Source organism: Hylobates moloch, unplaced genomic scaffold, assembly GCF_009828535.3.
Source record: "Hylobates moloch isolate HMO894 unplaced genomic scaffold, HMol_V3 SCAFFOLD_3, whole genome shotgun sequence".
Taxonomy (NCBI): domain Eukaryota; kingdom Metazoa; phylum Chordata; class Mammalia; order Primates; family Hylobatidae; genus Hylobates; species Hylobates moloch.
This window is the reverse complement of record NW_026652278.1, coordinates 144,372,360-144,395,205: the sequence shown is the minus strand read 5'-3', so window position 1 is coordinate 144,395,205 and position 22,846 is coordinate 144,372,360. Positions and strand designations below refer to the sequence as shown.

At 41.1% G+C, this 22,846-nt stretch overlaps 1 protein-coding gene and 1 pseudogene across 9 annotated transcripts in view; one reads left to right on the top strand and one right to left on the bottom strand.

Moving 5' to 3' along the window:
* TRIM2 (tripartite motif containing 2) overlaps window positions 1–22,846 on the bottom strand; it is a 131,960-nt gene that overhangs the window by 46,733 nt on the left and 62,381 nt on the right. For 5 of the 9 annotated variants that reach the window (XM_032148399.2, XM_032148392.2, XM_032148414.2 and 2 more), the window contains exons 2-3: window positions 17,756–17,940; window positions 12,163–12,400 (exon numbers count right to left, since the gene is read on the bottom strand). In XM_032148399.2, the coding sequence (XP_032004290.1) occupies window positions 12,163–12,400; window positions 17,756–17,940 (423 nt within the window). The remainder of the gene's footprint in view (window positions 1–12,162; window positions 12,401–17,755; window positions 17,941–22,846) is intronic. The other 4 variants (XM_032148396.2, XM_032148419.2, XM_032148411.2 and 1 more) reach the window with 1 other exon arrangement.
* On the top strand, window positions 22,565–22,659 carry LOC116466162 (U6 spliceosomal RNA; annotated as a pseudogene).

Sequence of the window (22,846 nt, the reverse complement as noted above, 5' to 3'; positions counted from 1 at the left end):
AACTCCTGACCTCAGGTGACCCACCTGCCTCAGCCTCCCAAAGTATTGGGATTACAGGTGTGAGCCACCACGCCCGGCTGCAGATTTTTTAATAGCAGATAGCTCATCAGAAACTACAGAGGCCAGAGATCAATGGGGTAACATATTCAAACTGCTGAAAAAAAATAAACCTGACAACTAATAATTTTTTATCTGGCAAAACTATCCTTCCAACATGAAGGAAAAACTAACACATTACCAGAAATACAAAAACTGAGTATCTGTTGCTAGTATACCTTCCCTACAAGTCATGCCAAAGGGATTCCTGTAAGCTGACCTAATTTGATACACTTCAAAGTAACTTGGGTCCACATGAAAAAATAAGGAAAACAAGTAAAAGTAACTACATAGATAAATATAAAGATCAGTATTAACGTATTTTTGGTCTCTAACTCCTACATGACATAAAATAAAACTGCATAAAACAGCATAATCTATAATTACAAACTTATGTAGATGAGCATACAACATATAAATATAAGCTAAAGGAAGCAAGGATTTTACATACTATTGAAATTATGTTGGTATTAATTTGAATTAAATCGTTATAAGCTAAAATGTTAATTATAACCCTCAGGGCAAACAATAAAGAAAAATAAAAATATGTATAGTAAAAGAAATGAGAAGGGAATCAAAATAGTACACTAGAAAATGTCTATTAAACAAAAGAAGGCAGTAATGGAGGAATAGAATAACAAAAAGATATGCCATACAGAAAAAGAATAGTAAATGGCAAAAGGAAAGAAAGCCTTTCTTTTCAGTAATTAAGTTAATTAATTTAAATGGATTAAACTCTCCAGTCAAAGGGCTGATACTGGCAGATTGGATTGAAAACATAATCCAACTATATGCTCTCTATAAGAGACTAATTTTAGATCCAGAGACTCAAATAGGTTGAAAGTGACAGGATGGGCCAGATGTGGTGGCTCATGCCTGTAATCCCAGTACTTTGGGAGACAGAGGCAGCAGGATTGCCTGAGTCCAGGAGGTCAAGACCAGCTTGAAAAACATAGTGAGAGACCCTGTCTATTTAAAAAAATCCAAAATTAGCTGAGCATAGTGGCGTGTGCCTGTAGTCCTGGCTACTGAGGAGGCTGAGGCAGGAATATCAATTGAACCCAAGATTATGAGGCGGTAGTGAGCTATGATCATGCCACTGTACTCCAGCCTGGGAAACAGAGCAAGACCATCTCCTAAAAAAAGAGAGAGAGAAAAAGGAAAAGAAAAAAAAGAAAGTGAAAGAATGAACAAAATATTTCACGCAAACTGTAACCAAAAGGGAGATAGAGTGGCTATTCTAATATCAGACAAAATAGACTTCAGACAAAAGTTGGATAGTATATAATTGACAGAAAGGATATTATAAAATTGATAAAACTTTAGTTAGACTGACCAGAGAGAGAGAGAGAGTGAGGTGGCAGGGGGGTGGGGGGTGGGGTGTGTGTGTGTGTGTGTGTGTGTGTGTGTGTGTGTGTGTGTGGCAGGAGTAGTGTTGGAGAAGTGAGAGAGAAGACTCAAATTATAAAAATCAGGAAGGAAAGTGGTGCGGAAATTACTACTGACATCATAGAAATAAAAAGGATTATAACAGAATACTGTGGATAGTTTTATGCCAACACACTGAATAGTTTAGACGAAACGGACAAATTCCTAAAAACACACAAACTACCAAAACTGACATGAAGAAATACAAAGTCTGAATAGACCTATAATATGTAAGGAGATTGAATCAATAATCAGGAAACTTCCAACATAGAAAAGTCCAGGACCAGATGGCTTCACTGGTCAATTCAACCAAATATTTTAAGAGGAACTAACACCAATCTTTCTTAAACTCTTTAAAAAAAATAGAAGAAATTGAGGGGTAGTACTTCCTAACTTATTCTATTAGGCCAGTATTTCCCTGATACCAAAGCCAAAGATACCACAAGAAAATTACAGACCAATAGCCCTTATAAATATGGATGAAAAAATTCTTAATAAAATGCTAGCAAACTGAATCCAGCGGTATATTAAAGAAATTATACATCATGAGCAGGTGGGATTTATCCCAGGAATGCAAGGGTGGCTCACCTAGACAAATTACTGTATGTAATACATCACATTAATAGAATGAAAGAAAAAAAACTCATTATCATCTCAATTAATGTGGGAAAAGCATTTAACAAAATCTAACATCCTTTCATGTCAAACTAGAAACAGAAGGGAACTTCCTCCTCCTAATAAAGAGCATCTACAAAAAACCCACAGCTAACATCATACTTAATCAAGAACAAGAGGATATTCACTCTTATCACTTCTAGTCAACAATGTACTGAAGGTGCTGACCAGGGCATTTAGGCAAGAAAAAGAAATAAAATGCATCCAAATTGGAAAGGAAGAATTAAGAATTTCTCTATACAGAGATGACATGATCTTATATACAGAAAATCCTAAAGAATACACACACACACACACACACACACATTCACACAATTAGAGCTAATAAATGAATTCAGCAAAGTTGCAGGATACAAGATTAACAAACAAAAATCAGTTGTATCTCTAAACACTAACAATGAATAATCCAAAAGTGAAATTAAGAAAACAATGCCAAGCTAGGCATGGTGGCTCATGCCTGTAATCCCAGGACTTTGGGAGGCTGAGGCAGGAGGATTGCTTGCCCCAAGACCAGGCTGGCCAATATAGTGAGACCTATCTCTATTTAAAAAAAGAAATCCATTTACAATATTATCAAAAAGAATATAGCATAGTTGGGAATAAATTTAACCAAGGAAATGCAAGACTTGAATACTGAAAACTACTAAATAGCCAAAATAATCTTGAAAAAGAACAAAATTGGAGGACTCATAGTTACCAATTTTAAAACTGACTATAATGCTACAGTAATCAAAACAATGTAGTACTGGCATAAGAATAGGCAGTAGATCAATGGAATAAAATAGAATCTATAGATCAATGGAATAAAATGGAAAGTACAGAAAGAAGCCCTTACATCTATGGTCAATTGATTCTTGACAAGGGTGTCAACAAAACTCAATGGGAAAAACAGCCTTTTCAACATACTATGCTGAGGTAACTGGAAATTCACATGTACAAGAATGAAATTAAACCCTTCCTTCAAACCACATACAAAAATTAACTCAAGATACATAAAAGACCTAAATGTAAGCTAAAACTATAAAAATCTTAGAAGGAAACGGGGTGAATTTTCATGACATTGAATCAGCAATGGATTCTTAGCTATGACACCAAAAGCACAAGCAACAAAAGAAAAAAATACAGAAATTAGGCTTCATTAAATTAAAAGTATTTTTGAATCAAAGGACACTAATAAGAAAGTGAAAAGAAACCCCACAAAATGGGAGAAAATATTTGCTAGTCATATATCTGATAAGGGTATAACAATCCAGAACATATTAAAAATTATACAACTCAAAAACAAAAAGATAAACAACCCAATTCAAAAATGGGCAAAGGACTTGAATAGACTTTCTCCAAAGAAGACATACAAACGGTCAATTAGCACATGAAAATATGGTCAGCATTGTTAATCATTTGGCAAATGCAAATCAAAACTGCAACAAGATACCACTGCATACTCACTAGAATCAAAAGTCAGGATCAAAAAGTCAAATAATAATAAGGGTTGGTAAAGATGCTGAGAAATTATAACCCTTATGCTTTGCTAGTGGAAATGTAAACTGGTGCAGCCACTGTGAAAATAGTTGGTGGTTCCTGGCCGGGCATGGTAGCTCATGCCTGTAATCCCAGCACTTTGGGAGGCCAAGGCCAGCAGATCACTTGAGGCCAGGAATTCGAGACCAGCCTGGCCAACATGGCGGAAACCCCAACTCTACTAAAAATACAAAAAACCTAGCCAGGCATGGTGGTGGGTGCCTGTAATCCCAGCTACTCAGGAGGCTGAGGCAGGAGAATCACTTTAACCCAGGAAGCAGAGGTTGGAGTAAACCAAGATCACGTCATTGCACTCCAGCCTGGGTGACAGAGTGAGACTCTGTCTAAAAAAAAAAAAAAAAAACAAAAAACAAAACAAAAGAAAACAGAAAACAGGCCGGGTGCAATGGCTTACGTCTGTAAACCCAGCACTTTGGGAGGCTGAAGTGGGCGGATCACCTGAGGTCAGGAGTTCGAGACCTGCCTGGCCAACACGGTGAAACCCTGTCTCTACTAAAAAAAAAAAAAGAAATACAAAAATTAGTTGGGCATGGTGACAACCACCTGTAATCCCAGCTACTCAGGAGGCTGAAGCAGGAGAATTTCTTGAACCCGGGAGGAGAGGCTGCAGTGAGCTGAGATCGCACCACTGCACTCCAGCCTGGGCAGCAGAGCAAGTCTCTGTCTCAAAAAAAAAAAAAAAAAAAAAAAAAAATCAAGACCATCCTGGCCAAGATGATGAAACCCCATCTCTACTAAAAATACAAAAAATTCATGGGGCGTGGTGGCATACACCTGTAGTCCCAGCTACTTGGGAGGCTGAGGCAAGGGAATCGCTTGAACCTGAGAGACAGAAGTTGCAGTGAGCCAAGTTTCTGCCACTGCACTCCAGCCTGGCAAAAGAGCAAGACTCTGTCTCAAAAAAAAAAAAAAAAAAAAAAACAGTTGACAATTCCTTAAAAAGTTAAACATGGAATTACCATATGGTCCAGCAATTCCACTTTTAGGTACATACCCAGGACAACTGAAAGCATATGTCTACATAAAAACATGTACATGAATGTTCACAACAGCATTATGCATAATAGCCAAAAAGTGGAAACAACTCAAATGTCCATCAACTGATGAATGGGTCAATAAATTGTGGTATATCTATATAATGGAATATTATTTAGCCATTAAAAGAGTACTATATACCATAACATGGATGAACCTTGAAAACATGCTAATTGATAGAAGCTAGACTCTAAAACTCACATATTGTATGATTCCATTTATATCAAATGTCCATAAGTGGCAAATCCAGAGACAGAATGCAGGCTGATGGTTGCCAGGGATTAGTGGGAGGAGGGAGTAGGAGGTGACTGCTTAATGGGCATGGGGTTTCTTTTTGGGGTGATGAATGTGTTCTGGAATTTAGACAGTGGTGATGTTTGCACAACTTTGTGACTATACTAAAAACCACATTAGTTGTACTTTTCTAAATGGTTGAGATGTGGTGCAGTGGCTCACTCCTGTAATCCCAGCACTTTGGGAGGTCCAGGCAGGAGGATCGTTTAAGCCTAGGAGTTCGAGACCAGCCTGGGCAACATAGCAAAACCCTATCTCTTAAAAAATAAATTAGGTTGGTGGCATGCGCCTATAGTTCCAGTTACTCGGGAGGCTGAAGTGGGAGGATCGCTTGAGCCTGGGAGGTTGAGGCTGCCATGAGCCATGATCATGCCACTGCACTCCAGCCTGGGTGACAGAGTGAGACTTTTTTGTCTCTAAAAAAAAATTAAAAATAAAAAAAAATTAAAACAAAAACAAAAACAAAAACAGGCCAGGCTCGGTGCCTTACACCTGTAATCCCAGCACTCTGGGAAGCTGAGGCAGGCAGATTGCTTAAGCCCAGGAATTTGAGACCAGCCTGGGTGACAGAGCGAGATCCTGTCTGAAAACAAACAAACAAACAAACAAATAAAATTGTTGAAATATTAAATTTTATGTGATGTGAATTTTATTCTTTATCGTGTATTTATGTATTTATTTACTTTTGTAGAGAAAGGGTCTCACTTTGTTGCCCAGGCATGTCTCAAACTCCTGGCCTCAAGTGATCCTCCCACCTTGGCCTCCCAAAGTGAGCCACCAAGCCCAGCCTGAATTTTACTTCAGAAACAAACAAACAAAAATTGATCGCAGCTTTGAAGAGACAACAGCAGACCTGGGTTATTATTCCTAGTTCAATATCTTAAGTGTGTCTTGGGAAGCCAAGGCCCTGAAATGATTTTGAAGTATCAATAGCTAGTCATTTTCAAAGGCTCGTGCTTCGGTTCTGAGAGCTTTGGTTCAAGCTGAGAGCTAATTGTGCGGGGCGTGTAATTCTGCTGAGCTCATCCATTTCATCCATCTCCAGTGAGATGATGCTGGTGTGGCCCGGGGTGGGTGGGCAGGCCAAAAGCCAGGATGAGCTTGCTGTTGATGGATAGTCACCGTTTATGTTCACCAGAAGAGATTGGCAGGATCCTATGCATTCCTAACGCAAAAAAGATGGTCAAGGCCTTGCAGCCAACCCTGAGGCTTCTTAAGGGCACTGACAGTTGATCCTGATGTGGAAGTGGAAACTTGTTAGTGGCAGGGCAGTCTTAATGAGGACCTCTCCTTTGTACCTTTGACACCCTTGATAGTCAGGTGCCTAAGCAACCAATAACAGGGTTTAACGGTCATTTGTGTTCCACGGACCATGAGGCATGAGCTCAAGTGTCTGCTTTAAGTGCAAAGAACCTATTAGATCACTGACCATTATTCTTCTTTTTCTTTTGTATTTGAACAATGCCACCATGGCAGTTTAATTAGAAGACAGATAGTGTCACAGCACTTAAAGTTGATGACAGGCTTTCATCCACACGTGCCAATCAGCATCAGACAGTGCGGATGGCAGCACCCTGCTTTATTGTTAATGAATTTATTTTATTAACCCTCAGATGCTTGGGTTGTTTTTAAAGATCTACTCACAGCAACTAACTGCAGCAATTTATCTGGAACATTGCATGCATTTGGCTTGAATATGCAATGAAGACTTCTGTTTCAAAACAGCAGCAGTGAACTTCTATAATCTATAATCAAACAATAGAATGATTTAGGGCACATGCTGCTAATTTGCCAAGCATTCTTGTCCCCTAATGTTGCAAATTTAGATTTTTTCCAATTTTTTATCTTTATCTTCCGCTCTAGCTATTTCCTTAGAAATATTTCCACTGATGGAATTACTGGATTAAAAGATGAGAGGTTGTGTAAAACACTCATTATATTTTGTCAAATTGACGTAAACTTTCTGAAGAGCAATTTACCTTTCCACCCACAGCATATGAGAATGTCTCACCATACATACCCTCAAGAGCGCTGGTTACTACCTTTTAAAAAATTTGTAGTTAATTTGAGAAGAATTGATTATCTGTGAAGCTTGACATTTTTCCATATATGATTTTTAGGCATTTATATATCCTCTGTGGATTTTCTGAGTTGTTTGCTCATTTTCTTTTATGATGCTCATATTTTTCTTAATTTGTAAGTGCTTTTACATACTAAGAATTTGCAGGCTGGGCATGGTGGCTCACACCTGTAATCCCAGCATTTTGGGAGGCCGAGGCGGGCAGATCACAAGGTCAGGAGATTGAGACCACCCTGGCTAACACGGTGAAACCCCGTCTCTACTAAAAATACAAAAAATTAGCTGAGTGTGGTGGCGGGCGTCTGTAGTCCCAGCTACTCGGGAGGCTGAGGCAGGAGAATGGCGTGAACCCGGGAAGCGGAGCTTGTAGTCAGCCAAGATTGCACCACTGCACTCCAGCCTGGGCAACAGAGTAAGAGTCCATCTCAAAAAAAAAAAAAAAAAAAAAATTTGCTGGGGGGCTGGACATAGTGGCTCATGCCTGTAATCCTAGCACTTTGGGAGGTCCAGGTGGGAGGATCCCTTGAGGCCAGGAGTTTGCAACCAGCCTGGGCAACATAAGACCTTGTCTCAACAAAAACTTAAAGAATTAGCCAGACACGGTAGCATGCTCCTGTAGCCCCAGCTACTCTGGAGGCTGAGGCAGGGGTATCACTTGAGCCCTGGAGTTGGAGGTTACAGTGAACCATGATAGATAGTGCCACTGCACTCTAGCCTTGGTGACAGAGTGAGACCCAGCAAAAAAAAAAAAAAAAAAAAAAGGAATTTGCTGGGGTATTTTAATTAATAATTTTACATCCAATGTCATAAATTAGGCTACTAATGATTTTCTTTTTGTTCTATCTTCATTAGGTTTTGGTATCAGGGTTATAAGCGTATCACAAATGAAATGGGAGACCTTTCTAGCTTTTCCGACAATGCAGAAATATATATACTATGTATTTAATAAACATACTATACTACGTATAGATATTTATTTCTGTTCTTTTCTTTCTTTGTGTCTGTTCCATATGTTTATTTTATTACTCTTTTTCTAACTTGAGTTGAATTCTTTTTTGGGGGGGTAGGGGTTGGGGCAGGGTCTCGCTTTGTCACCCAAGCAGGAGTACTTTGGCGTGATCACAGCTCATTGCTGCCTTGACCTTCTGGGCTCAAGCAATCCTCCTGCTCCGCCCCCACCCTTTTTTTTTTTTTTTTTTTTTTTGAGACAGAGTCTCACTCTGTTGCCCAAGCTGGAGTGCAGTGGCACGATCTTGGCTCACTGCAATCTCTGCTTCCCAGGTTCAAACAATTCTCCTGCCTCAGCCTCCTGAGTAGCTGTGACTACAGGCATGTGCCACCACACCCAGCTAATTTTTGTATTTTTAATAGAGACAGAGTTTTACCATGTTGGCCAGGCTGGTCTCGAACTCCTGACCTCAGGTGATCCACCTGTCTCGGCCTCCCAAAGTGCTGAGATTACAGGTATGAGCCTCCGTGCTCAGCCTCATGTTTTGATTTTTTTGTAGAGATGAGGACTCACTATGTTGCCCAGGCTGGAATTCTTTTTAAATAAAGGAAAATACTTAAACCCATAAAATTTCCTGGGTAGAGATTTGACCCTACGCATTGGATAGAAAAAGTTTCCACTTCCAATATTTTGTAAATAGTCCAATTTTCTATTATTTCTATTATTTTCTATTATTTCTTTGATTAAATAATTATTAACTTTTAAAGGAGATTTGTTTTTTCCCCATAAACATGTGTTACTAATGTAATTTTAGTACATTGTAGGGCAGGAACTTGGTTTACACAATGGGAAAATATAGTGGTATTTTCTTTGTGACCTAGTATAAGATTAATTTTAGTTGCTAAAGTTCTCACGATCTAATAGCTTAGCTTAACAGACTTTGGCACATGTCTTTTTATTTGTGGGAGGCAGATTCTTGAGTCAAAGAGTTCTTTTCTCTGAAATTCACGCTGTCTGCCCCAGGCCCATTGATGCTATTCTAGTTCCACCTCTTATCTCTCATTTGGACAATTCAGTAAACTCATAATTGGTTTCCCAGCCTTTAGTGTCTGCCACCCCATTCCTCCAAAATGTCAATAAAATACCTATCTCCTGTTCAGAAGGCTTTGATGCTTTTGCAATTTAAGAAATTAACGTCAAACATGTTCTTAATGATATTCACAGCTGGTCCCAATCTCTCCCCATCTATCTTTTCAGGCCCACCTGTGTCCCACCCTCACCTCCGCTGTCTCCGTGTTCTAGCCTCTTCCTTGAGCTATAGGCTGTTGCCTGAATTTCATGACATTCTCACTTTACTTATGGGGGTAACGTTTTTTTTCTTAATTTTTTTTTTTTTTGTGAGACAGAGTCTTGCTCTGTCGCCCAGGTTGGAGTGCAGAGGCGCAATCATGGCTCACTGCAGCCTCAACATCTGGGCCCACAGGATCCGCCTACCCAGCTTCTGAGTAGCTGGGACTACAGGTGCACCCCCATCATGCCCAGCTGATTTTTTTATTTTTGGTAGAGGTGGGGTTTCGCTATGTTGCCCAGTCAGGTCTCAAACTCCTAGGCTCAAGCGATTGGCTTGCCTCAGCCTCCCAAAGTGCTGGGATTACAGGCATGAGCCACCATGTCTGGCCCTTAGAAACATCAGGAGTCCTACTATAGACACTGGTGTAAATTTGGGATATGAAGGGGCTGTCATGTAGAATGAGAAATAATGACAGAAATATTAGCTTGGCCGGGCACAGTGGCGCATACCTGTAATTTCAGCAGTTTGGGAGGCCAAGGCAGGCGAATCACTTGAGCCCAGGAGTTTGAGACCAGTCTTGGCAACATAGTGAGACCCTGTCTCTACAGAAAATACAAAAATTAGCTGGGCGTGGTGGCATGCACCTATAGTCCCAGATACTGGGGCAGAGGACGGGACTGAGGTGGGAAGATCGCTTAAGCCAGGAGGTCGAGGATTCAGTGAGCCATGATCGTGCCACTACACTCCAGCCTGGATGACAGATCAAGACCCCATCTCAGAAACAAAAACAAAAACTAAAAAATCCATTAAAAACAAAACAACCTAATGTTTCTAAGACTTTACTCCTCTATCAAGTCACATCTCCAGAGAGCCTCATTTTAAGGGGCACTCTTACACCTGATAGAAATACTTCCCAGAACTAGTATTTGGAGTGCAAGCTCCAGGCAAAGACAGCCTCAGCATTCACTAAGTGCCAGTGTGAGAAGTGGTCATGGGGAAAATACTCAAACTGCTTTCAAAGGCAGCATTTAAAAGTTCTTTTTACAAAATTTAGATGATCAATTTCCCTTGGCATAAAATGCATGGAAAACTGATAGTTATTAATAGCCTGGTGTGTGCTGTCAATTAAATTATTACAGATGTGTAAGCCATGGTGTCCTTCTCTTGTTTTGGCTACCAGAAAGCTCAGGATGCTATTTCCTCCAGGGCTAGCTTTTACGATGTGCCCAGAAAGCTTTGTGACTTAAACTGTTCCAGCCTCAGTTTCTTCATCTATAAACTGAAAGTAACCAACAACTACTTTGCAGAGGGGGGTTTAAGGAGCCAAATACAGTGTCTGGCAAATTTGTTCAACAAATAGGTATTGATTTCTATGTATAAGACACTGCCCTCAGTGCTAGGGGTCTAATGACAGGTACTTGCCCTCCCAGAGCTCACATTCTAGAGGGAAAGCCAGGACTAATAAGTACACAAATACACAGCTGATGGCAAGCAGACCACAGTGAGCACCAGGGAGGAAAGAAAGCAGGGACATGATGGAGGGTAACCAGCTCTAAGAGGCAGCCTGTGTTAGATGGTACAGGTGGAGAAGGCTGCTGTGTGCAGGAGAAATTTTCAGTGAGACTTCAAGGAAGAGAATGAGCTCGCCACATAAAGAGGGAACAAAGAGCAACCCAGGCAGAAGGAACAGAACGGCCAGGCCCTGAGGAAGGAAACCATTTGGCAGGTTCTAGGAGGCTGGTGAAGCTCCAGCACAGCGTGCAGAGAGAATGCTGGGAGATGAGGTAAATAAACAGTAGTGTGGCTAATAAGAATTACTTTGCTCTAATGATTGCTTGCTTGTCTTAGTGGTTTTATTATACCTGGGCCTTTTGTTTTAAGCAGTTTCAAATACTTTTGAAGTGACCAATATACAAATGAGATGACTATAAAGTCACTAATGAAAAAATTTTAAAGCTGACATTTATCAAGATCCTACTATATGATTTACATGATTTGAACAGTTAATTCTTCCAATACTCTACATGGTAAATACTATTATTACCTTTTTTTTAACTGATAAGGAAATGAGACACAGAGAGTTTAATAAACTTGCCGAAGCTGGCACAGGGGATAAGTTTAAGAGCGGGATTTGAATCAGGCAGCCTGACTCCAAAGCCAATGTCCTTAGACACTGCACCATGCTGCCTCTTCAGGTTACATAGCCATTGTGAATCAGCTACTTGATGGTACCCACAGGTCCTCCTGAGCTTCTAACAGTTATTGTACTCACTAGTAGCAAGAAATATGTTTGGAATTCATAATCTATAATCTACTATCAGGGATTCACATAGCTTCAAATTCTATCTATTAAGAAGGAATACGGTCTAATGTAGCATGAGAAAATTTCCCTCCCAAGAAAAATAAAGAACTCTAATTAACATTTTAATAATCATTCTCAACTTACAGAACTTATCCATTGTTAAATCTATATCCATAATTTATTACACAGATGTTTATGTAGGTCAGCTTGCAAATAGCTACTGGTTTGCTGTCCTGGGGATGCCAAAAATATGTGTGAAGGAGACACAGTGGAGATTGATTTCGTTATTTAAATAGTTCTGCTCAAAGAAAGTGAGCAGGTAAAGTAGTCTGAGGGCTGGTAAAAATCTTTTTTAATTACTCATTTTTCCAGATGGAGTTCTGTTTCAATGTGTAATCTCTGATGTGCCCAAAGCCTCCCCAAGGCCACAGTAGTCATGCTCCCGGGCAGTATCTGCCATCCGAGCCACTTACATTCCCATCGTGGTTTGGGCAAGACAGAGGCTTTCCCGCAGCCACAGCAGTGACTGTCTCCAGGATGGAAGACTCCTCAACGTTGCTGCCTGGAGTTCGCTGCAGCACATCCATCAGGTTTGTGATGAAGAAATTGTTCTGGAGCGCGGCCACCCCTTTCTCGGGCAGGATGGAGGTCTGGCGGCACACTGGGCAGGAGAGGGTTAAACTGTGGGCAGGAATGTAGTTCTGCAGACACCTGTTGCAGAAGCAGAGGTGGAGAGCTTAGCACAGTGCAGAACCTCCACTTCTCGCAGGTACCATACGTGTTCTCAGTGACTACACAAGGTATTTGGCAGAAACTCCCATCCCAGTCTCCTTTACTAGGAAAATAATATTTCAGAAACCAACAGGTAAGCTGTACTCACACTAATCAGGCAAATGATTATGGTCAAGGAAGTAAAAAATGTCATTGACTTTTGTAGTGTTTCCTAGCGCCTTGGCACACAAAGTGTGGTCCATGGATGAGCAGCGTCAGCCTCCCTGGGGGGTGCATTTGGTAGAAATGCAGAATCTTAGACCCTATCCAACACCTGCTGAGTCAGCTCCCCATGTGATTTGCATACATGTTAAAGTTTGAGAAGCACTGGCCCACAATATCTAGCAGTGGGCTCACAAATGTGTGGACTTTGAAATTGGAAGAAACACATCAAATATTTTTGTTAGCAATAAAATTCTTCTTACGTACAAAATCATAATGAGATATGAAAAACACATCAAAATGGAAATGTTTGCTTGAAGCAAGGATGGGACACCCAGAGTCAGAGCCATACCATCTCTTCTCCTTGTCTCTACTCAACAGGTATCAACTTAACTCATTTAGTTAAAGAAATGTGTCACTAATAATGACTCACACATATGCTGCTCATCGAATTCCAAGTACTTCCAATGAGCCTATGAGATAGGTACTGTTATGATTCCTTAAGACACATGATGCAACGGACAGAGACAGGCCAGGGTACTTGTCCAGGATACTTAGCTGGTCAGGGGCAGAGTACAAATTCAAACACAGGCAGTTTGACGCCATAATCTAAGCTCTCAATAATTAGACTATACAATTTTTTCCAGTACCTAGCCAAACAATTCAAAACACACCAACCTAGCCCCATTCCCCTTATTTTGCAGATGAATAGACCTGACATCAGAGACATTCATTGATCTTGTCTGTGTCACAGAGGTAGCTAGCCCTGAACCAAACCAGACATGAAACAGCTTTTGCTAAGGTCATTAATGACGTCTGAATCCAGCAGATGTTTTTCAATTTTATCTTACTAGACTTCTGGGAAGTACCATTAAGCTTGACTATTGCTCTGCTCACCTTCCTTTTTATTGAAAAATTTCTCTTCCCTTGACTTTATGACACCACACTCACATGGTTCTCCTGTCTGCTTTATCTTTTCTGAGTCAATACAGTTTTGAGTTACTCAAGGTTCCATTCATCATGAGACCTCTTCTCTTTCTGGAATATTATATTCACATCACATGTGTGGCTACAAGCATAAGGCTCCCAAAATTAGATTTCTTCCCACAGACATCTCCTTTGAGCCTCATTAACTGACTTCTTGACATCTTTTCTTAGATGTCTTGCAGGTCCTAAAACTCAACATGAACAAAACCAAACCCATGATCTGCCCCCAGACTGTATCCTCTCCCATTCATGATGAATAGCACCACTATCCATTTATTTAAACAAACCAGAAACTAGGAGTCATTCTTAAAATAGTAACTCCCTTACTGTCCTTCATTTCCCACATCCAACTCATTACCAAAGCATGTCCAAATGCCTACATATCTTTCTAACCTCTCCAGTTCTCTTCATCCCCTGCTATATTACCATCTTTGTACCCTCTAACAATTCTCCACATTGCAACCAGAGTGACCTTCTCAAAACTCAAAGCTAGCCATTTAAATCTCCCTCCCACACCATCTGAGATGAAAGCCCTGCCATGGTTTCCACTTCCACTGCTCTTACAACAAAGACAAAAATCCATATATGGCAACATGGATTACACATCTCATATGGCCTAGCCATATGTCTCTTCCCCTCATTTGCTGCATACCAGCCACAGTGGACTTATTTAAGTTCTTCCCCAGTGTTGAATAACCCTCTCACTGTAGCACCTCTCACTCACTATAGCAACCTCCCACTATAGCACCTTTGCACATTACCTGAAATTCTATTCACTCCCCTTTGTTTAGTTAATTTTTACTCATCATTGGGGTTTCTGTGTAATCATCACTTTTGCAAGGAAGCCTTCCTTGATGAGGGCAAATTTCTCTATTATATTGTTTCCTGTGTACTTCTGCTGTACAGCACTTGTCACTGGTTTAATTTCACGTTAGTCTGAGCAATTAGGGGGTTAGTGACTGGCTCCTTCACTAGGCTGTGAGTTCCAAGGGGCCAGCAGTTGTGTCTGGCTTTGCTCTCCTTCAAGCCCTTTGATGCTGTTTTGGAAGATGTGGGATAAGAATGACTGTAAGGGCTGGGCGTGGTGGCTCATGCCTGTAATGCCAGCACTCTGGGAGGCCAAGGTGGGTGGATCACGAGGGCGGGAGATCGAGACCATCCTGGCTAACACGGTGAAACCCCGTCTCTACTAAAAATACAAAAAAAAAAAAAAAATTATCCGGGCGTGGTGGCGGGCACCTGTAGTCTCACCTACTCGGGAGGCTGAGGCAGGAGAATGGCGTGAACCCGGGAGGTGGGGCTTGCAGTGAGCCAAGATCGCGCCACGGCATTCCAGTCTGGGCGACAGAGCGAGCCTCCGTCTCAAAAAAAAAAAAAAAAAAAGAGTGACTGTAAGGTGCTCACTGAGTAGCCAGTATGAATGTCCAGCAGAGGCTGAACATGGGGGTCCTAGAGCTCACTCTCCTGACAGTGAGGCAAGCTGTAAGGTTTTGTCTCTGCATAAACAAAAATTTCCCCACCGGGTGCAGTGGCTCATGCCTGTAATCCCTGCACTTTGGGAGGCTGATGTGGGCAGATCACGAGGTCGAGAGATCGAGACCATCCTGGCCAACATGGCGAAACCCTGTCTCTACTAAAAATACAAAAATTAGCTGGGCATAGTGGCGCATGCCTGCAGTCCCAGCTACTCGGGAGGCTGAGGCAGGAGAATCACTTAACCCAGGAGGCGGAAGTTGTGGTGAGCTGAGATCACGCCACTGCACTCCAGCCTGGCGACAAAGCAAGACTCCATCTAAAAAATAAATAAATAAATAAAATAAAATAAAATAAAAATCCCATTTTAAGGAAAGTTGCCAGCACCTTCAATACCTTCAAACAGAAATCTTCTCGGCTGGAAGCAGGGGCTCACACCTGTAAGCCCAACACTTTGGGAGGCTGAGGTAGTTGGATTGCTTGAGCTCAGGAGTTTGAGACCAGCCTGGGCAACATGGAGAAACCCTGTCTCTATAGTCAGGCATGGTGGTGTGCACCTGTGGTCCCAACTACTCAAGAAGTTGAAGTGGGAAGATCTCTGGAGCCTGGGAAATTGAGGCTGCAGTGAACTGTGATTGTGCCACTCTAGACTGGGTGACAGAGTGAGATCCTGTCTCAAAATAAATAAATTAATAAATATAAATAAAATAAAAAATAAAAGAAGAGGAAATCTGGCCGGGTGCAGTGGCTCACGCCTGTAATCCCAGCACTTTGGGAGGCCAAGGCGGGTGGATCACCAGGTCAGGAGATCAAGACCATCCTGGCTAACACAGTGAAACCTCGTCTCTACTAAAAATACAAAAAATTAGCCGGCCATGGTGGTGGGCGCCTGTAGTCCCAGCTACTCAGGAGGCTGAGGGAGGAGAATGGCGTGAACCCGCGAGGCAGAGCTTGCAGTGAGCTGAGATCGCGCCACTGCACTCCAGCCTGGGTGACAGAGTGAGACTCTGTCTCAAAATAAAAAATAAAATAAAATAAAAAATAAAGAAGAGGAAATCATCTCAACATGCATGAGGCTGGAACAATTTTAACACAGAGCATTGTGTAAGGACTTGCTGTAGCAGGATCTCACAAATCTCCACCACCAGTCACTGGGTGGGGAGTGGAAGTGGGTTGGGCTAGACCCCCAAAGAAGATAGCAGGGGCAGACCTAGGGCAGCCAGAGTGTTGCTTCTCACCTGTCAGAGTGAGGAAGTAGGACCCAAACAATAGGCAGGCTGGACACTGAATACTGGGATATGGGGCAATTCTGCCAAGTTCAGACTGAGTGGCTCTGAATGCACTTCTATAGAGAGTGTCTGCCAAGCTATGCCGACTGCTGCACATCAGGTAATGATCTTACCATGTGTGCCCAGGGACACATGGACGATTAGCTGGTATTCATGTTTTAGGTGCACCCATTAAGGGGATGGAGGAATCACGCTCTAATTATTTTGTAATATGAATTACCAAGCACTTAAGCCAAAGTATAAAATGAATAAAATAAAAAGTGCCCTATATACCACCACTAAAACAAACCAAAACCCATATACACAAGCACACGCACACACACAAAACCCCACAACAACCCAAAACAAACAAAAAAAGCCACAACTACTAGTAACAAATCTACCTTCTCCTTCCATCCATCACCACCATGAAGGATATGGTTATTCTCTTGCAATTGAAGCTTGCAAAGTAAATCAACTCAAAAAATGGTCAATCAGATAATAAAGACATGTTAAATCAGATATTTGTGTAATCAGCATAGATTTGAAGCCATTTGAAATACTGATTTCCAGTTCTATCATAGGAAGTAAAGCATTTTAAGTATGTATATTAAATAATGATAAAAATGTACTTAACAGAATGTTATAAAACACAATTACCATATTTATTTTTAAGAAAGATACATAGCTTTACTAGGGAAATATTTATAAGTAAGATAAACTAATTACTAACAAACTTATGCTTAATTGCTTACATGGTAAGTTAAACAATGGGGTAAAGTATATTTTGATAACTGATTAATGCCCCTCTCCAAAAACAAACACTCTATCAAGAAGATAAATAAGGAAGTCGGTTTTCACATGCAGCAAATTACATAGTCAGGTAATTTATTCAATATATATATTTTTTTTCTTTATCTAAAACATCATAGCATTCAAATGTGACATTAGTATGTGTCTGAGGAATCTTTGGAAAAGAAGCTATACCCTTTGAAGTAACCACTCATGTATGCAGATGTTTTACCTGATTTGTTATATGGGAGGAAATGATAGGTTTTTTTAATTGACTCTCAAAGACCCTCTGTAGGGATCTGCTGTGGACAAAAATTGTTTCACAAAGAACAAAGGGAAGTTTTAAAAGATTTTTCAACTTAACATTCTTATTTAATGCTCCATCTCTTGTGTAAATGAATCAGTAGTCACTGGATTGCTTTCTCCCGCTTATAATGGTTTGAAATAAAGTAAATTATTTGCAACTCATGATTCTGTTTTTTAATGTCTGGCAGAAGCACAAGAGATTAGTTTTCTCTCAAAGGTAATTGTAGAATTCTGGGAAAGAATCCTGCAGTAGGTTGTAAGAGGTCAGCCTGTGAAACTCCCTTCTCCAAGCACAAAGGAGGCTTACCTCTCGCAGAAAGTGTGCAGACAGGGGAGAACCTTGGGATTCTTGTACCGTTCCAGGCATATACTGCAAATCAGAAACTGCTTGTCAATCTGGCGCACCACAGGACTTGGGATGTTGGTGCCTTCACTGGCCATCCTAGACCACTGACATGGGGGGCCAGCTGTCTTTGACCCTGCACGCTGCTGCTGTCAGACAGAAAATCAAAACAGAAAAACATATAATGATCTGTAGGTACAAGTCAATCACTGGCTCTTTCACCATAAGCATTGTGTTATAAATAAAGGCAGAAGTCGGCCGGGTGTGGTGGCTCATGCCTGTAATCCTAGCACTTTGGGAGGCTGAGGTGGGCAGATCACAAGGTCAAGAGATCTAGACCATCGTGGCTAACACAGTGAAACCCCGTCTCTACTAAAAATACAAAAAATTAGCTGGGGGTGGTGGCATGTGCCTGTTGTCTGAGCTACTCAGGAGGCTGAGGCAGGAGAATCACCTGAAGCCAGGAGGCAGAGGTTGCAGTGAGCTGAGATCGTGCCACTGCACTCCAGCCTGGGTGAGTGCAGTGAGACTCCATCTCAAAAAAAATAAAAATAAAAATAAATAAATAAATAAAGGTAGAAGTCAATGTCAGTGACCTCAAAATGACCAATAAGCCAACCCTTATTGCTGTACAAGTACAGTGAGCTCCCTGTTGTTTGTTTTGTAAATCAATAAAATCCTCACATGTTCGCCATGCAAACAAAACAAATTAAAAGAGGGCATGTTGTACAAAGAGGTATGCTCGCTGGGTTTCAAAGTAGTGGTAACTAAGGGGATAAATACTTTATATAGCTATGTCTGCTTATGCCTTTAGCCATGACTATATTTAAACATGTATTTACCTTTTATATTCTTATTGAAATGGAATATGTTTTTCCAACTATTGTAGTTGAAGAGGTTGGACTGTGTCACATCAAAATATGTCACTTTGATATAAGGATTATTTTGAGCTGAAAGCTATATAGAAAGAACAGACAGAAGAGGACCTCTCTGCCCTTCCCCATCTGCCTACAAGCAGGGCATAAATTTCTCTTTTGTAAAGGAAATTTCCATTTGTAAAGGTGCCTCTCTCTCCCGAGCCAGGAAGAGAAGTCTCTTAAACACTGAAGACTGCATGGAGATGATCTTGCAAAATGATCTTACTAAACAAACCTTATCTACCATACATTTCCTACAGTTTACTGCCCCAGGAGTCCAAACCCCTCTTTCTTTCGTCTAGGCAGTTCTCCGCAATATATTGTCCTTTGTCAAAATGGTATATAAAACCCAAAGAGGAGGTTGTGAAGCCCTTGATAATGTAAAATTAAAAATAGTATCAAAAAAAGTGTATGCCTTTTTCTCCTGTTAATCTGTCTTTTGTCACTTTAATTTATAGACCCTAGGCACATACTCTAGGAGGGCAGAAGAAAAGTTTTTCCTCCCCTACATGCTATTAATATGCATGTGGGTGATAATTAGAATTTTAATTAAAAACTTTGTATATGGTTCAGAGTGTTTTCTTCAGGACTAAAGGTTTATAGATTTGAAACTAAAATATATTTGCTATGGGGCAGGGACAAAGGCCAGAGGTATTTCCTATAATTTAGAAGAAATATCTGTTGGTATTCATGTCTGAGCATTTGAAAGATCTGGTGAAGTGAATTAATTCAGAGAAGGTTTCACAATGTTAGGGATCATGCCAAGAAAGGAGAATTAGAAGAGGGCAACAGAGAAAGAGAAGACAGCAGAGAGTTTGAGAGCACAAAAGAGGAAAAAGTTACAACACAAAACACAGCTCCTTTTACCACCTTAAAGAATTCCTGGCTTCTACACCAACTGCATAAACCAAGGCTGAGCTAAAATTTACCTCTTCATTTTCTAAATATTTGGTAAGGTGTCCAGAGCCCTCTAACTCCCTTTGGAAATACTCTTTACCAAAAAGAAAATAAAAGAGAGAGAGAAAGTGAAACTGCCTTTGCAAAAACTATAACTGAGAAAATTATGGCAGTGAAAGAGATCAGACCTAACCGACTCCATCTTGTTTCTAACTTTTAAGCTGTCCTTGTTCATTCCCGGGCATAGGTTAAACTAACCTTGGGAAGGAATTGAGCTTATAGTTTGACTCTGAAACAAAATTGATAATAGCCCTTTTCCAAAAAGACCCCTTCTTGCCTGAGGACAAGTCTGCCTTTGTAGGTCTAACAAATTAACTACAAGATTAGAAATTAAGGTTTAGGGGCCATGCAGCCTCTGGCTGCAAGAGTCTGAACCTCCCTAAATTGCTCTTCGGGATAACAACACTATTGTAAAACCAAAGATCAGTGCTTGAGATGTTTTGCAGAGCCTGCACTCAGTGGATCAGCTGACACCACCCAGACCAGTAATCTGGCTCAACAAGCTCCGTGATCCCACCCAGGAACAGAAGACAGCAAGAAAACCTCACTTTGACTCCTCTATGATTCCATCTCCAACCTGACCAATCAGCACTCCCCACTTCCCCAGCCCCTACCTGCTAAATTATCTTTAAAAACTCTGATCCCGAATGCTCAGAGAGACTGGTTTGAATAATAATAAAACTCTGGTCTCCTGCACAGCTGGCTGTGAGTGAATTACTCTTTGTCCATTGCAATCCCCGTCATGATAAATTGGCTCTATCTAGGCAGCAGGTAAGGTGAACCTGTTGGGTGGTTACGAAAGAAAGAAAGGGAAGAAAGAAAAGAAAGAAAAAAGGAAGGAAAAGAAAAAGAAAGAGAGAGAAGGAAGGAAGGAAGGAAGAAGGAAGGAAGGAAGGAAGGAAGGGAAAGAGGTTTAATATTTAATATGACCCTAGGCAGGAAGTCATACTATTATTCTTTATTCTTTATTATTACTATTATTTTTTGAGATGGAGTCTCGCTTTGTCACCCAGGCTGGAGTGCAGTGGCACGATCTCGGCTCACTGTAAGCTCCGCCTCCCAGATTCACGACATTCTCCTGCCTCAGCCTCCCCAGTAGCTGGGACTACAGGTGCCCGCCACCACGCCCGGCTAATTTTTTGTATTTTTTTAGTAGAGACGGGGTTTCACCATGTTAGCCAGGATGGTCTCGATCTCCTGACCTCATGATCCACCCGCCTCAGCCTCCCAAAGTGCTGGGATTGCAGGCATGAGGGGTCATACTACTATTCTTATTCTACAGATTAGAAGAAGCAAAACAGAGGCTCAGTCAAGAAGTTTACCAGAATGCAAACCCAAGGAGTATATGTCTCTAAAACCCATGGCCTTTTCACTACTTAAACCACAACACCGCCCTTGACCTTGTGTTTTAAAAAGGCTGCACTACAGAAGCTTGGTTTACATATGACACTTTAACTTGGCCTGGTGCCTGTTTTTAAAGCTTGGAAATACTCCATATTTACCAAAGCAACACTTCCACACTTTCTAAAGAAAACATTCTTTTCCAAATATAAATAATAGTTCTCCTTCCTACCAAGTCACCAAATTTTTAAAAAGCATATCAACTTTTATTAGGAAAATTCGGCTGCTGGCTGGTCTAAGTGCAGTGGTATTTACAGGTAACTGATCACAACCAGTTACAGATTTTGTTGCTCCTTCTCCACTCCCACCGCTTCACTTGACTAGCCAAAAAAAAAAAAAAAAAAAATCCAGAAAATTCTGCTGTTTATATGTGAGTATAGTTACAAACATGACACACCCATTTTCCAACTCTATACCTTTTAGATAAGTTTATTAAAGATATGATTTTAAAAACAGGCTGGGCGTCGTCTCTCACGCCTGTAATCCCAGCACTTTGGGAGTTCGGGTGAACAGATCACTTGAGCCCAGGAGTTCAAGATCAGCCTGGGCAACATGGTGAATCCCCATCTCTACAAAAAAATACAAAAAAAAAAAAAAAAAAAGGTCAGGCACAGTGGCTCACACCTGTAATCCCAGCACTTTGGGAGGTTGAGGTGGGCAGATCACCAGGTCAAGAGATCCAGACCATCCTGGCCAACATGGTAAAACCCCATCTCTACCAAAAATATAAAAATTAGCTGGGCGTGGTGGTGCACACCTGTAGTCCCAGCTACTCAGCAGGCTGAGGCAGGAGAATCACTTGAACCTGGGAGACAGAGGTTGCAGTGAGCCGAGATCGCGCCTCTGCACTCCAGCCTGGTGACAGAGTCAGACTCCGTCTCAAAAAAAAAAAAAAAAAAAAAAAACTCAAAAATTACCCAGGCATGGTGACACACATACATAGTCCCAGCTGCTCAGGAGGCTGAGGTGGGAGGATTGCTTCAGCTCGGGAGGTCAAGGCTGCAATGAGCCATTATTGTACCCCTGCACTCCAGCCTGGGTGACAGAGTGAGACTCTGGCTCAAAATAAAATAATAAAATAAAATAACATATAGAACCTTGTGAAGCACCTGCTACACAAGAGTGTCACATTCAGACAGAACTCACTGCATAGTTAAATGGTATAGGTATGACATCCAATCAGCTATCATTATCTGCTAGACTTTCCATAGAGTGTCTCTCTAAAGTAGCTCATCTCTCAGGGGCTCAAAATGTTGACAGCCTGTGTGTTTTCTTAACCACATCCCTATGACATCAGACTAGGGGAGGAATGGACTTATCTGTCTTAATCAAAACCAACCCTGAGGGTTTAAATGACTGGCCCAAGGTCATTCAGTAAAATCAGTGAATCAGAAAGGTCAGATTTCAAGTTTTCTGCCTTATCTGATAAATCGATGACGTAAGTTTAACACTTCACTAGAGAGAGTGTGTGTGTGTGTGTAACTTGTAAAAATGATGAGTGCTCACTTTTGCAGCACTAAAATTTGAATGATACAGAAAATATTGCCCCTAAGCAAGAATGGCATGCAAATTTGTGAAGTGTTCCATATTTTCTTTAAAAAGATGTTAAACTGGCCAGGCGCGGTGGCTTACGCCTGTAATCCCAGGACTTTGGGAGGCCGAGGTGGATGGATCATGAGGTCAGGAGATCAAGACCATCCTGGCTAACACGGTGAAACCCCGTCTCTACTAAAAATACAAAAAATTAGCCAGGCGTGGCGGCAGGCGCCTGTAGCCCCAG